This window comes from Perissodus microlepis, chromosome 13, assembly GCF_051167445.1.
Source record: "Perissodus microlepis isolate ML-2025 ecotype Zambia chromosome 13, ASM5116744v1, whole genome shotgun sequence".
In the NCBI taxonomy this organism is placed as follows: Eukaryota; Metazoa; Chordata; class Actinopteri; order Cichliformes; family Cichlidae; genus Perissodus; species Perissodus microlepis.
Genome location: NC_140473.1, coordinates 10,235,605 through 10,249,190, shown reverse-complemented (window position 1 = coordinate 10,249,190; position 13,586 = coordinate 10,235,605). Strand labels below are relative to the sequence as shown.

Here is a 13,586-nt window from a genome sequence, read left to right as displayed (position 1 = left end):
TTATATCTTTGAGGGTTTTGAAATATATAGCGTGCAATTGTGAGTAATTAGAACCCCCGATACAATTGCTGATTGAAGTCTTGTTATTGATCCAGTAGTCATTTTTGGTAATGTGCGCCACGTAGAGCAGAGGTGTTCCCACCGCAGCTCTGGCAGTGAGCTGGTAGCCTCTGGCAGATCTCCTGCCATCTGAGCTGACTGTGAATAACTCTGAAAAAAAAAAGAAGCAAATTGATGGGCTTGAGTAGCTGCTGTTCCAGGAGAACAAAGTGAGGAGAGGTCTCTCCAGTGATGTGGGGGTTTTGCTTTTGCATCGAAGGTGACACGAATTCAGTAATCCCTGCACTGGGGTTGTTTGTGTTATAAATGTTAATTAACATTCTGCGAAATCGAAAGTGTACTTGAATTGTCTTTTTCATCCGTAGATCTGTTACAGTTATGAAGTGTGTGTGTGTGTCGAAGGGAGGCCAGGAGTCCTGGCACATTTTAGTCCCCGACCTCCTTTAATACAATTAATGATTTTTCTTACAACATCAGTGCCACAGTCATGAAAAATTGCACTAAAGCACCAAGCAACCCCAACTGATTTAGCTCAATTCATCAAGAACCTTATGCTCATTGCCAGTGTCAAACCTAGTCCCGGTATTATCGAGTGCCTTTGTAATCAAGTACCTGCCCTGAGTTCCCAGGAGGGATTATCATTTTGAACGCACAGCTCACAAAGATTTGCTTATATATATTCAACCAATGACTCTTGTTTGGGAGTTTTATAGCATATCAGGCAATCGGAGAGAATTAAAAATCTGCCTTTACTTTATTGTTTTATCATCTATTAAATTTTTGGGTTCATCTCAGGAGACAGATGCTTCAAGATCAACTCTGGGTCAAGCAGCCAAGCTGTGAATGAAAAACTTTGGTGCTTTGAGATTGTTTTTCAATTTGTTTTCTATCTTTTGAATCACGAGATGTGATGGCCTTAAGGAGCCATTCTTTATAATGGCAGGCAAGATGGCAAACAATATTGGCTAAGCTGTGAGGTGTAATATTGCGTGTTTAATCGGGAGACGGAGTTAGAGTTTGACAGACAGGATGTAAAAGTTGGATGAAGACAGGCATCATCAATCAACAGAGTTCTTCTTGGCATTGTAAATCACTGCAGTGCCGATGGGCATCATCTGTCGCCCCTCCTAATTTCAGGCAAAGTACGTAGCTTTATCACTTTTTACAGATGGGCTACACAGCCAGCACGCACCACTTCTTTTTGTTTATTTCCATCAACAACCATACACATTCGTCGGTCTCCCAGCACTGTAGCACGTAAACACAGGACATGAACACCAGTTTACCCGTCCACTGTCATCAGCAGGCGAATATTCAGTAGCACAGCAAATGAGAAAAAAAATCAAAACAAACTCCCTCGCTGGAGTAAAACAAAACAAATTCATTTACAAACCAACATCAGTGCAATTCTGTAGCATGTACAGTATGCTTCTGCAAATACTGATACTGTACGATCACATTGGGAGGGAGTGCTCAGCAGTTCAGAGTGCGCAGGGTTTTTAAGGGAAGTAAAAGTCCATAAACGGCTTCTAACACAGAATCAATGTTGATCTTTTTCACTGTAAACAAAACCAAGGCGCCAGAACAATTAGTAGTACACATCAGATGAAATGGAGCCGCTTTGCCCATGCTGTAAGTACTCCAGTGCAGACAGGTTTAGATAGAAAATCAAAGAAATCCCTTGGTCTACCATGTAGTAGTGAGTAGCCAGAAGTCCTAATTTTAACTATAAAGATAATGGAACCTCAGTGGAGTGGGTGTAGGTGTAGAGCAACATGCTACAGAGGGGTTGTGTGGCTTATATCTAGTGCTCCCTAATCTAAGACCCCTTAAGCCCTCATTAAGTGCCCTGTTACTACAGTCAAAGAATCAATCAACAGTCAGATTGAAACTTCTCGAATGGTTCGTACATACAACAGGAATCAGTAGTGCGGTTTTTTTTGTTGTTTTTCTTTTGATGGAATCGTGACTTGAAATTTGGTGTTGGTTTTGAATATCACACAGCCACTTTCACTTCCTTTGTGATGCCGATGATGTCGTGACATGAAATGTTCATCATACAGTGTAGAATGTGAAGTATTGCTGCTCTATATGTGCCTTCTATGCAAGCATAGAAATAATAAACATACTGTAGCGTATTCATTATATATGATTTCTTTGTGGGCAGCACTGGCTACAGTTGTGGAATTATATATACATTGCAGAATGTACAATATATTACTATCTACAGGCACATTTAGTGCAAGATGTCTGCTTTTTTGTTGTTTTTTGGGAGGTTAAGACCAGTTCATTGGTGTATTTGTGTAAATCCACATCTTGAAACATATACAATATATGGTCCTACTCAAGTGGACCACTTACTAAATTCCAAAACACATAAGACCCTTTCACAGGTCTGAGATCTGATTTTTTTTTTCCTGCACAATAGTGACAAAAATAAATAACAGAAGGTGACACTATGCACAAAGTGATACATTTCCATTTTCAAAAGTGCACTGAGAATCAGCCAGAAGGTTAACCAGGTCTCGTCAAGCATAGAAGATAAGTTCTGGGATCTGCCCTCCTTGCACCCCAGTGCCGTTAGTGCTGTCTGACGAGCACTGGAATTGAAATGTTACTTTCCCGCACTGTACTTCTGTCATTCCTTCCTGTCCAAAGTAGCTCAACTCATTCCCGTCGAGAACCACGCTGGCGGTGTAGAAGGTATCTGGCTCGATCTGGACCGGATACTCAAACCACACCGGGAAAGTGTTGCTGGAACCGTCAGAGAAGTATTTGCTGAGGTTTTGTCCAAGCAGTACTCCTTGACGTTTCAGCTCAATCTTGGCGCTGTACTCTGCTGAGCCACAGCTAGATCCATACAGTCCAAACCCAGCAATGAAAACTCTTTTATCCACTGCAAACTGTATACTGTCACAGCGGCCCCGATAGCGCCACTGATTGCTTCGGTAGGCACAGGACTGGAATCTGTGGCAACGCTGGGGGGTGAGGCCCTTCCTAGGCTGACTGACAAACTGCAGCTCTGGCTTCTTGGCAGCTGTATACCACAGGAAGATGTCATTGGTCTCATTAAGCGTCAGCACGCCCGACTGGGCTGCTCCATTGGCGAAATCATCCAGAGCCATCGTAGGGATACGTATCAGGTACATGGCCTTGCCCAAAACCTTACGCTTGTTGTCAGTCGACGAGGTGAGCTCTTGTCTCTGGCACTCGGCCAATGCCCAGCTAAGTGCAGCCTCAAATACCACTATCTCTTTAGCGTTGAGTGTTTCCCGCTGTAGGATACTCTCCAGGGTTTGGGCATCAATGTCGCAGAAGCCCTCTGAGCGTAACGCCAGCTCGGCCTGGGCATCAATCACCTCCCAGCAGCGCTGCGTCAGCTCTGGCTCCTCGAACAGGCAGCTCTGAGAGAGCAACACGCAGGCGTTCTTGGCACTCAGACTGGTCTCCAGGAAGTTGACACAGGCACGTGCCAGGTGAGGGACAATGTACTTCTTGGCAGCGTAAAGAGTGGCCAACACTGTGTCAGCACTCAGGTCAATTTCATCACAGTAAATGTACCTGTTGACATAAAATAGGAATTTCTCAGCAAACACCGGAGAAATGACAAGAAAACGGCATGGTGTAAATGTGTTTTCTATGATCGTTAATTTAGATGACATGATTCAAACAATAATGCATTTGAGGTTTATTTTTAGTTTCTTATGATTGAAAGTGATTGACATTGAAGTGCTGTAAGAAAAACTTTCCTGTATCTGTTCAAAAATATTTAAGAGAGGAACGAAACGAGATTCTCGCCAGATAAAAAAAAATCGCTGCGCAAACTTATCAAACTGGCCAACATAATAGTATTCCTCCTACGTCTGTGTCTACCACCTATCACAGTTTGCCTGCAAGGACAGAGAAACAAAACTCAGAAATAAAAGTGATGAAAGGAAGGCAACGAGGAGGTAGAAAAAATATCCTGGGATTCAACAGGAAAATTTGAAAGTATAATGAAATGAACAAGTACAACAGACAGATATAGATTCTGTCCCTGAGATATATAAAGAACACTTCATCTCATTTGTCTGTCAAGGCTTACTTAACAGTTTTATCTGAGATTTGCCAGAGAAATAGATACAGATCAGTCTTATCAAATTATTCTTTTTTTACCCATGGACCCCTTGTTCAACTGAAGCACTACGAGGTCAACGGGCCCAGTCGAAGGAAGAATTTAGAGAATCCTTACTTCAGCATTGCCAGAAATGCTGCCGGTTCCACATCTGGTATGTGGATTTCATCCTTGTTCTCAGCAAGTTCACCGTAAAACATGGCATGAAACACCGAGCTGCCCACAGCCAACACGTACTGTTGAAAGAAGCAAAGAAAACAGAGTGACGGATGGGAAAAACCAAAATGAAAACAGTTTATCTGTGACTTCAGTGTAATTCATGTGACATGTACTAACATCTGGAAAATGGAGGAAGATTATTTGAAGTGGGGAATCTCAGTGCATTCACGTAAAAACTCAAATCCCTTTGTGCGTTGGCAAAATCGCACCTGTTGATTTTCTCAGCGCTGCTTAGACAATTACTGTGTCCCCTCAGGGCACGGATGCAATTTTCTAATGAAGAAGACTTGTATTTGCTTGTGACACTACTGAACCGAGTGCAGCAAAAGTTCAATTTCTGACAACTAATGAGTCATCTGAATGTATGATGAAATCACATGCAACTCAATATGACTGTGTGACTAATAGTTTATTAGACAATGCTATGAATTCTGTTATTAAACCTGAGTTTAAGGTCTCTGTGTTCATGCCTGTGTTGTGCATACGTGTGTGTGTGTGTGTGCGGCACAAGTGTGTGTAGGTGGATATGTGGGTGGTATAAAGAACACAGAATTTCTCCAAAGTGAACTGCATGCGCACTAGTCGAAAATAAACCTTGAAAATCTAAGGGTTTTTGGAAACAATGCCGTTGTTTTTGTGGCTGTTGTCATACTCTGAAATTCATGCTTATTTTCATTAAGCAAGGTCAGCTGAAAGACAGATGCTCTTTGATGTGCGTTTAGAGACAAGAATCCATACGCTGCATATTGGAATAATATTATTCTCACCTTGCGGCCCTTTATTTTTTTAAAGATATCGACATAAATGACTGTTTACACTTCCACCCTCCATCCACTATGATAGAGCTGTTAACAAAAAGCAGATCATGAGGCATATTCAATCTCCTGCCTACTGGACACGATAAAGATTGTTGCACTGAGTGTCATATCTCGTTGCCATAATGCCTCAGCATAAAGCACAGTCGAGTCAGTGTCCTTCCATAACTGCGCTCTAAAGTGTACAAAGTGCATTGCAGCTACCATTCATGGATTACACATTTTGGTCCCATGTAAAGAACATTAAAAATGACCCGTGCAGAGCCATTCGGAGCTTGTTGATGTGGAAATTTGTGCGCTTACAAATTCATGCGACTGTTCTAATCACAATCAAACAGCAGAAATGACTTTTAAATGATTTATGTGCTAATCATAAAAAAATAATGAGGTCAGAGGGTGGACTAAACAGTCAAGATGACAGCCGTGGACTGGATGAACTGGGCCCCACTCGGCTGTATTTACACTAGAAATTGCATTGTCGTGTCAAACCTAAAGGATAATCAGTTAAATGAGTACAAAAGTTTGTGCAGGGTGTGAGGCGCACACATGGGCGTGCCTCACTCTGCGTCTGATCATCGTTACGGTGTGCTGTTGGGGGTGTTTGATTAAAAGTTGAGTAATTGCAGAGCATTTTCATGAAAAGCTGAGCTAAAGCGGAGACAAAGACGCTCCATCCTGCGCGAAACGACCGCTGAAGAGGATAGCCCTTCCTCCTTCGCTCACTCTGTGCCTCCATCCCTCAGCCTCATTTACATAAATAATTGAGGACTGTCTCGAAAAGACACATAGTGCGGAAGTGATGGTGGAGCACAAAAGGAATCAGTTTCATTATGGCTGGCAAAGAGGAAAGATGTTTTTTTCAAGCTTGTATGATATGAGCAACAATGGGCCAGCCTGCGTGGCTGCTTGTTTGTTCATTTTCCAGCCTTTTAGTGCAACTTCACTTGATGCTAAAATTCTTACTCTGTGTCCCGGAAGTCGCTGGGTCCTTCCAGGCTGACCCACAACAAAGTGAACATCTGCCATCAGCTCATTGTTGAACATCACAGAATTTCTACAAAGGGAAAGAAAAAAAAGGAGGAGGAGGGTACAAACAGAAAATTAGGTGATTTTAAGGCACATTAAGGATTTTCTTTCTGTTTAATTTAACTTTTTACCAAATAGGGATTGTAGCTTTTAGCAGAAATTAAACCAAATATCATACATCACATTTACTCTGATTTTTCCTGTTATTCTAAACACTCTAAACACAAGTTTTATGAGTGTGCAAAGTGTGCCAGGTGCTTAAATTAAAATTTAAGTCTCGCACAGAGCAATGAAAGCTCATCATTTTTATCCTTATGTTCTTTTATTCATTCTTTCCACATAAAGACAGAGGGAGAAGATGATGAAGTCAGTGGAAAATCCCCACCGTGAAAGAATGGGACCAACAATAAAGCTGCGTTCATATATTATTGAGCAGTGGAACATGTCACAGAGGTGGGTAAACAGCCCCATGATGTTCTGGAGAGACAACAAAGCCGGGTCAGAAAACATACATTTTGCGCTGGACTGCTGGGATCTTTTACTGATAGGCCAAGGTAAATATTTTGCTTTTAGTACAGATCGGCCCTCTGCCTGTTGTGCATTAAAAAAACGCACTCGCTGTGACTGCCCGCCCTCTGTTGTGTCAGAGCGGCAAAGTCTGCAGGAGGCAAAAAGGGTGTAAACAGAGTTCCCCCTGTCAGATGGAGGGCAGGGCAGAGATATCACCCACCCCTGCTCAAACCTACACGCACTCACAAACACAGGCACCACCTGTCACGCCTACTACTTTAGTAGATGAAGTGTTTTGTTGTACATTTTTAAATGGGGTGCAATTCAGTAAACCAATTAAACTTTATAGGACATTCTCAAATTTAATCGTCCAAATCATCTTTTTGATCTAAATGTTAATAAAACTTGCAGATTTTCCTTACCTCTCTCTTATAGTGGAGTAGAGTCCCTGCCAGTTACAGTTCTGAATTGTGTTGTTGTTGTTGAGGTTCTGCTGCTGGTACTGTTGCACTGTGGTGGTGGATGCCGGCTTTTTGGTGGGGAAAATATCCGCTGCCATCTTCTTCTTTTTCTTGCTCCTAAGTGTGATTATCTCATAACAGACTGGGGGCAGCTTGGAGCTGCCACTCGCATTCCCTTTCTTGGAGCTTTTACTTGACTTGCTTTTCACTGACTCAGGAAGCATTAAGAAGAAAGTCAGACATTTCATGTTCCTTCCCTTGGCATCGACCATGAGTGTGTTCAACTGCCGAGCAGTGAGTGTGCATGCAGAGAAAACATTCACCGGCAGCAGGCAGGTGCGATGGGGGAGCGAGGACAGCGGAGACTTGAGCTGCACTCAGCAGCGCAGCAGTCAAAGATCCTGTGCGAGGTTTGTATGACCTTTAGGGAACTAATAGAATAACTCCCTTCTCTCCTCTAATGAGGCAGGTTCACACTGGTGATTGAAAGGCACTTTTCCTGTGTGAAGTTTGATCTGCTGACGGAGAGGCTCTTGTGGGTCCCATCCCTGTTAGTCCAGAGTGATGAGATCAGCTCTCTAAATCACTTCTTTTTCTCTCCTCTGCTCCCTCGCCTCTCTCACTCACTGCTTCGCTGAGGGTTGGCCTGACAGCTCCAGATTTAGTATAGCTGCAGTGGTCCTCAAGCAACGCTGTTTAATCAGTTCCTTTCATTTCGCGCTCTCACTCCTTCTGTGCTTTCCCTCCCCTCTCTGCTGTCTTTTCATGTGTGGATCTACTCGTTTTTCTCCAACACGGCCTCTTTCCCCTTCCTCTCCTCCATGGAGCAAGAGTCCTCTGCAGGATGCTGTAGCCGTGGATGCCGTGTTGCTCCGCTCTGCTCAGCCTCTCATTCTGCTGACTACAGAGGTTGAATGAGAGAGTGCAGAGAGAGAGGAGGAGGAAGAGGAGGCGGAGGAGACCCCCCCACTACCACCACCACTCCCCACCCTCTCTCAGCACAGTACATGGCTCTCTCCGGAGCTCAGCCAATGGCAACACACAGCATTCATGATTGGCTAATGCAGCCTATAGCAGCACATACTTGAATATGCAATAGTGAATGTCAATTAAACTCAATTAAAGTGACAGCCATGCCCCATAAGAATGATATATTTATCTCCGGCTTTACTGTCTGTGGTTCCTTTACATGAAGCAGCAGCATTGAGTCCAGTAAATGGAGACTATGTTATAATGCAAAAGGACAATGTAAAGTTACAGGGGCTTTTTAGGGCAGGATTTGCCTAATTCTTGAGTGGTCTGACAATCACTCGTTATTTAAATGAGGTTTCCGTACATTTACACAAACAGTTGAATTTGAACTTCATTTTTCACCTGGGCTGCTTTGATGAGACTTCTTACCTCTGCAAAACTTTAGTAGACTTCAATCAGTAAAAGATTTACAGCATGCCCATTCATGCCAAAAACCTAGTTATACTCAGGATATTTTTGTTTGTAGAATTTGATCTTGTAACATGTTGCAAGGTGTAAAAATATCCCCAAAGCATTAAATATTTCAGTTTTAATTAATAGCTTTTTTTAATTTTTTGCTTTTTAGTAATAACAAAGATCTTTTCTTAGAGCCTTTTTTGTTTTGAAGTACTCAAAAGGCAAATATGTGCTTGCACTTAGGCTTCCTTGTTAGGTCATCTCTTCAGGAGAGTACATGAATCTCTGAACTCTCTACACAGTGTACAACATGATGCATATTTTTCTCTCTGCTCTTTTACTTTAGTTAGACCTGAACACAGTGGGGATTCTGTTTAAACTGAAGGGAGGATTTAGCCGCTTGGCGGCGGTGGTGGTTTAAAATATTTTGCTGACATTCAGTACTATGCAAAAGTCTTAAGCCAACCATCATTTCTTTATGTTTTGCTTCCAAGGAGCCAGACTTTCTTATATTTAAGTGGTTTTGAGCAATAGTTCTCCAGGCTTTCTGAATGTCTTTCTAAAGATTTTCTTTGGACGTTGGTTGGTTGTTCACTTTTTTTCAGTCCACTCCTGGTACTTGACTATTTTCAGAGAAATCTTTCTTTTGTTTGTTTAACCACTTAATACTGACCTATGAATCATCCAAGCATAAAAAAGCACCTAACTCAAATGATGAACTAGTGCTGTGTCTAAGCAGAACAGACAACTTAGAAAGGATCCTATTCTAAATTGCACCTTTAGGGACCTATTTCCAGCAGCCTGTCACAAAAACACATAATTTCTTCTCATTTCTTTGGTCAAATCCATGAAAAATGCCAAAGACAACACAGTTTAAAAGAAATAAAAGATTGTTTTTGCAACAAAAAAGAGAACCATTCGCAGAAAACTTGGCATATCTTGGCACAGTGTGAAATGTGTTCTTAGAAAATCTGACAAAACTGGACTAGTGGAGAACAAAAGAAGAAATGGTAGTCCTAAAAACAACATCTAAGGAGCCTGAAAGTCATGTCCTTCCAGTAAAGACCTGACACAGGACATGAGACATCCAATGAAACATCAGAAATTATTTCATTGAAAGGGTAGCTGTCAAGAAGCCATCTTCAAAGAATAGTAAACAGTAGATGAATTAAAATGCATGACTCATATTTTTCCCTGCTTTTTTTGGTTTTGTTTAGTTAATCCTGAGCACAGTGGGGATTCTGTTTAAACGTCTGGGACGATTCAGTTGTTTGCCAGTGGTTTAAATGGCCTTGCAGACATATATTGTGTAGCGATTGGGTGTTTAATTTCCTTTATTTCATAGCATGTTGCTGTTGCCACTCCTGCTACTGTGTACACGTACATTTATAACAGTACTATTTTAGGCAGCGCTATCACAGCTATTAAATGCTGTTCATTGGTGTAAAATAACATATTATATTTGTAAGAGTGAGAATAAAACTGACAAAAAGAACAAGATAAGGTGAATAGATTTAATAGAGAAAGTCTTCCCTGAACCACTGTCACTGTATTGATTTTTCCATAAACCTTAATTAACTGTCTTAGTGTTTGTTGCGCTGAGGAGCATTAGCCCACTAAGTCCCCTCTACAGTGCACCCTGTAGAACACAGAAAATTTGCTATGGTAACATGGAGCCAACATTACAGGGCAACATACTCTCAAATTGCAGGCCACTAGAGATGTTACCCTGGTAACCACTTCCACAAGCAACAGCAGGACAGAAATGTAACATGCAGACCAACAATAGGGACAGTAAATGAAAAGGTCTAATGTATCTGTGCATCTTTTGATTTAAATATTTCACAGCAATCCAGTGTCACCACTAAACGCTACCTTAAAGCTGTGTAGTGTTTTTAGGAGGCAATCTGGATAACCGGTGACAGAATACACATGTTAAAACTGACAGTTTTGTGATTTATCTGGCATCGCAGTGAAGCGGCCGTACAGTACACGATAAATAGAGTGTCACTATATATCACCTTAAATGGCTTCCTGCATTCTTTAATTACATTTTCCCTCCATTCATCAGCAGAAAATGTAATCTTGTTATTCACACATTCAGGCTGGGAGTGAGAGGAGGAAATAATGATGGTGTTTGTCACAGCGTCAACATCACCTTTTTGTCTCACACTTTCTAATCACACAGTCAGCCTTTTTCACAGAAAAGGAAAACATTAACGTAGAGCAGCAATCAGCATTGTGGACAAAAATTTATAGCAGTTCTTGAATCACCGACGATTAAATGTTGATGATTTTACTCAATAATAGGCTGACACTACAAGTCATATTTTAATCTTTAATAATTAAAAATACTTACTGATAGAGCCAGTGCCAAACGTGTTATTCTTGCGTGTTTTTGAGGTAGTAGTATGAAAGCAGTGCACTTAAAGTATTAAATCGTCTTATTTTCTTCATGCAGGTATGCGGTTGAAACATTTCCCTCATATTTTCAAGGCCCCGCGTTGCTCCAACCTCGGGTTTATCAACTTCAAAAGGCGAAGTTAATAAGCAGCAGAAGTCCAGCTGTGCCTTTGTTGATTGCTTCTTGATGACCGTACTCAATGCAACACCTTTATCTTCAAAGTAGGTATACCAGGACACCTTCATCTTCTAAGAAGTAACCGGTGCAGCCGGTGTGCAATGCATACAAGCCAGAAAAGCTGGACAAAGTAGAAACAGATACGGCAGTTGTTAGGAACATACCTAAGTATTTGAAAGTTGCTCTTTAGCTTATTTAAATTTCCAAAAAGTTTCCTATACAGAACAAATAAACGAGAAGTGATGTGCAGGGCTACATTTTCAGAATGTAGCCAGACAACTGCATGCACTTATGCAAGAGATCAGAGTTGTAAGTTCTCGGTGTTAAAATATTAGTGAACATGAGTGATATTAATGGAGTTTTGTGGGAGGATCTAAGTATAATTTCTTCAAAACTCACTGAGTACCAGGGTCATTAATTATGTTGCGGAAGTGGCTGCTTGCCATTCGTGAGCTGGAGCACAGAGATGCTGTTCTGAGTAGTGGCAAAACTCTTCTGCAGAGAGACACCTGCTGAGAGGCTTGGCTGAGCACAGTGGAGGAGAGAGGAGGCTGCGAAATGAACTGTGATGCACGCCTGGCACACGAATGCAGGGACAGGATCCAGCAACTCGTCCAGTGCCTCCCCCCACATTCCCAGTAGCCTTCCCCCTTCTGCTGCCACTGTTAAAGCAGGCAAGGGCACCTGACAGGTGGAATGGGGAGGGGGGATGATGGCATCTGCCCAGAGATGGGGCTTAAGGCTCCTGAAAAATAGAGCTGCTAGTCGGCGGCGTCCAGGAGTGAGCAGGCAGTCAAACACAACACAGTTTGTGTGCGTGTGTGCGTGCAAGCTAAAACGCAACGTGATGCGTGTTTATGAAATTAAAACGTGTCATTTATCGATACCCTCTTTCTAATACCGCACTCTCCAGTTTTCCCTGCTTCTTCACATCGAGCATCAGAGGATTAATTTTGCCTGTCATTCCAGATTTAGCCTCTGTTGCATAATCAGCTTGTCAGAATTAGTTTTAACAATGGCACATAAAAGATTTCTTTAGAAAAACCAATCAACGTCGATTATCAAAGGGAATTTTTAATAACGTCCTGTCTAACAAATAGCCTAACACACCAGAGAAGACAACAAGACCATAGATGAGATGATAGCCTCTCCTTTGGCTCACAATCAATATGTCACAGGCAGAAGATGTATGGGGGTAATTTTACTTGCCTAGAAAGCACAGAAATACACAGAAACTGTTGGTGGGCTGGAGGAGCCAAAAGACTCTTGGATCACATGCACAGGAACAGCTGTTTTAGCATGGATTCATTCCCCCACACATTTACACTATCTGTCTTTTTCTATATGTATCTGCCTATCCTTATGCATCTGTCCCGGAGCTATGCGATTGTGTGTCTGTGCATGTCTATTCGTGTTTATGTGCGCGCGCTGCTACTGCTGAGTGCGTGGACACAGTAATGACAGTGTAGAGAAGACCTTATAACCCTGGCCCACCACATGCTCACACGCTGACTCCCACACACTTTCCACCATTGCTCACTCATAACCCTCTCGCTGCTGTCACATAAAACCCAATAGCCATAATTTTCATTGTGATTAAATGTTTTGCATGTGATGTGAGATGGTCTTCGCAGATGTATTACGTATTGTGCCCTTCGGGTAATTTGGCAGTGTAGCTCAATCACGGCACTTTTTATTTGTTGTCTAGACCATTGACCTTGCAACTTATTGTCGGAGACTGTTACTGGCTTGTGTGTGTAAACCAGCTTATTGGCGCTGCATGTATTAAATTGGTAATTATGCTGAAAGATTTTGACATTTGTGTTAGCAACTGGGAAACCTTGAAAGACCTTGATAGATGGTGTTTGGTGTGTGCGCGAGCTATGCTGCAGGATGGTTTTATTAGTATCTGATGTTGTATCCACCTGATTTCTCTACTGTCTTGCTGTGCTTGAAGTTTAATTGAATTATCTGTTTTTCGTGAATCAGTTTTCACTCATAATAAAAGACATGTACATTTGTTTTTAAAGTTTCAGTTGTGGCCAGAAGTTAAGATAAACTAATCATGGGCATGAATGTCCTAGTAATTTCAATCTTTTAATTATTTCTTTGAACAGGGTGGAAAGATTGTACAGCATAGGTCTTTAATGACAATTTGATGAAGAAGTGTGGTTCTCTTTTGGATTTTATCCAACCGACACAAAGTCAAAATATATATACATACAGGATCAAATATATCCATGCACCCCCAATAATATTTGGTCAAATAGGTAGGAAGTTGTGCATCGACTGGACCCTTTTGGTAGCCATAAACAAGCTCCTGGCACAATTCTGGCTGGATATTTGTCTACGCGTCTTTGCAGAATTAGGGT

The 13,586-nt window shown here is 41.8% G+C and overlaps 1 protein-coding gene across 1 annotated transcript; it reads right to left on the bottom strand.

The window, feature by feature from the left end:
- Positions 1-1,249: 1,249 nt before the first annotated feature.
- Positions 1,250-8,179, bottom strand: btbd3b (BTB (POZ) domain containing 3b). Its single transcript, XM_084948882.1, has 4 exons — positions 7,167-8,179; positions 6,172-6,262; positions 4,292-4,410; positions 1,250-3,621 (listed from the first exon to the last, which is right to left on the bottom strand). Exons 1-4 carry the CDS (start codon positions 7,475-7,477, stop codon positions 2,589-2,591), a joined length of 1,554 nt encoding a protein of 517 aa, XP_084805008.1. The 5' UTR covers positions 7,478-8,179; the 3' UTR covers positions 1,250-2,588.
- Between the last annotated feature and the right edge of the window lie 5,407 nt (positions 8,180-13,586).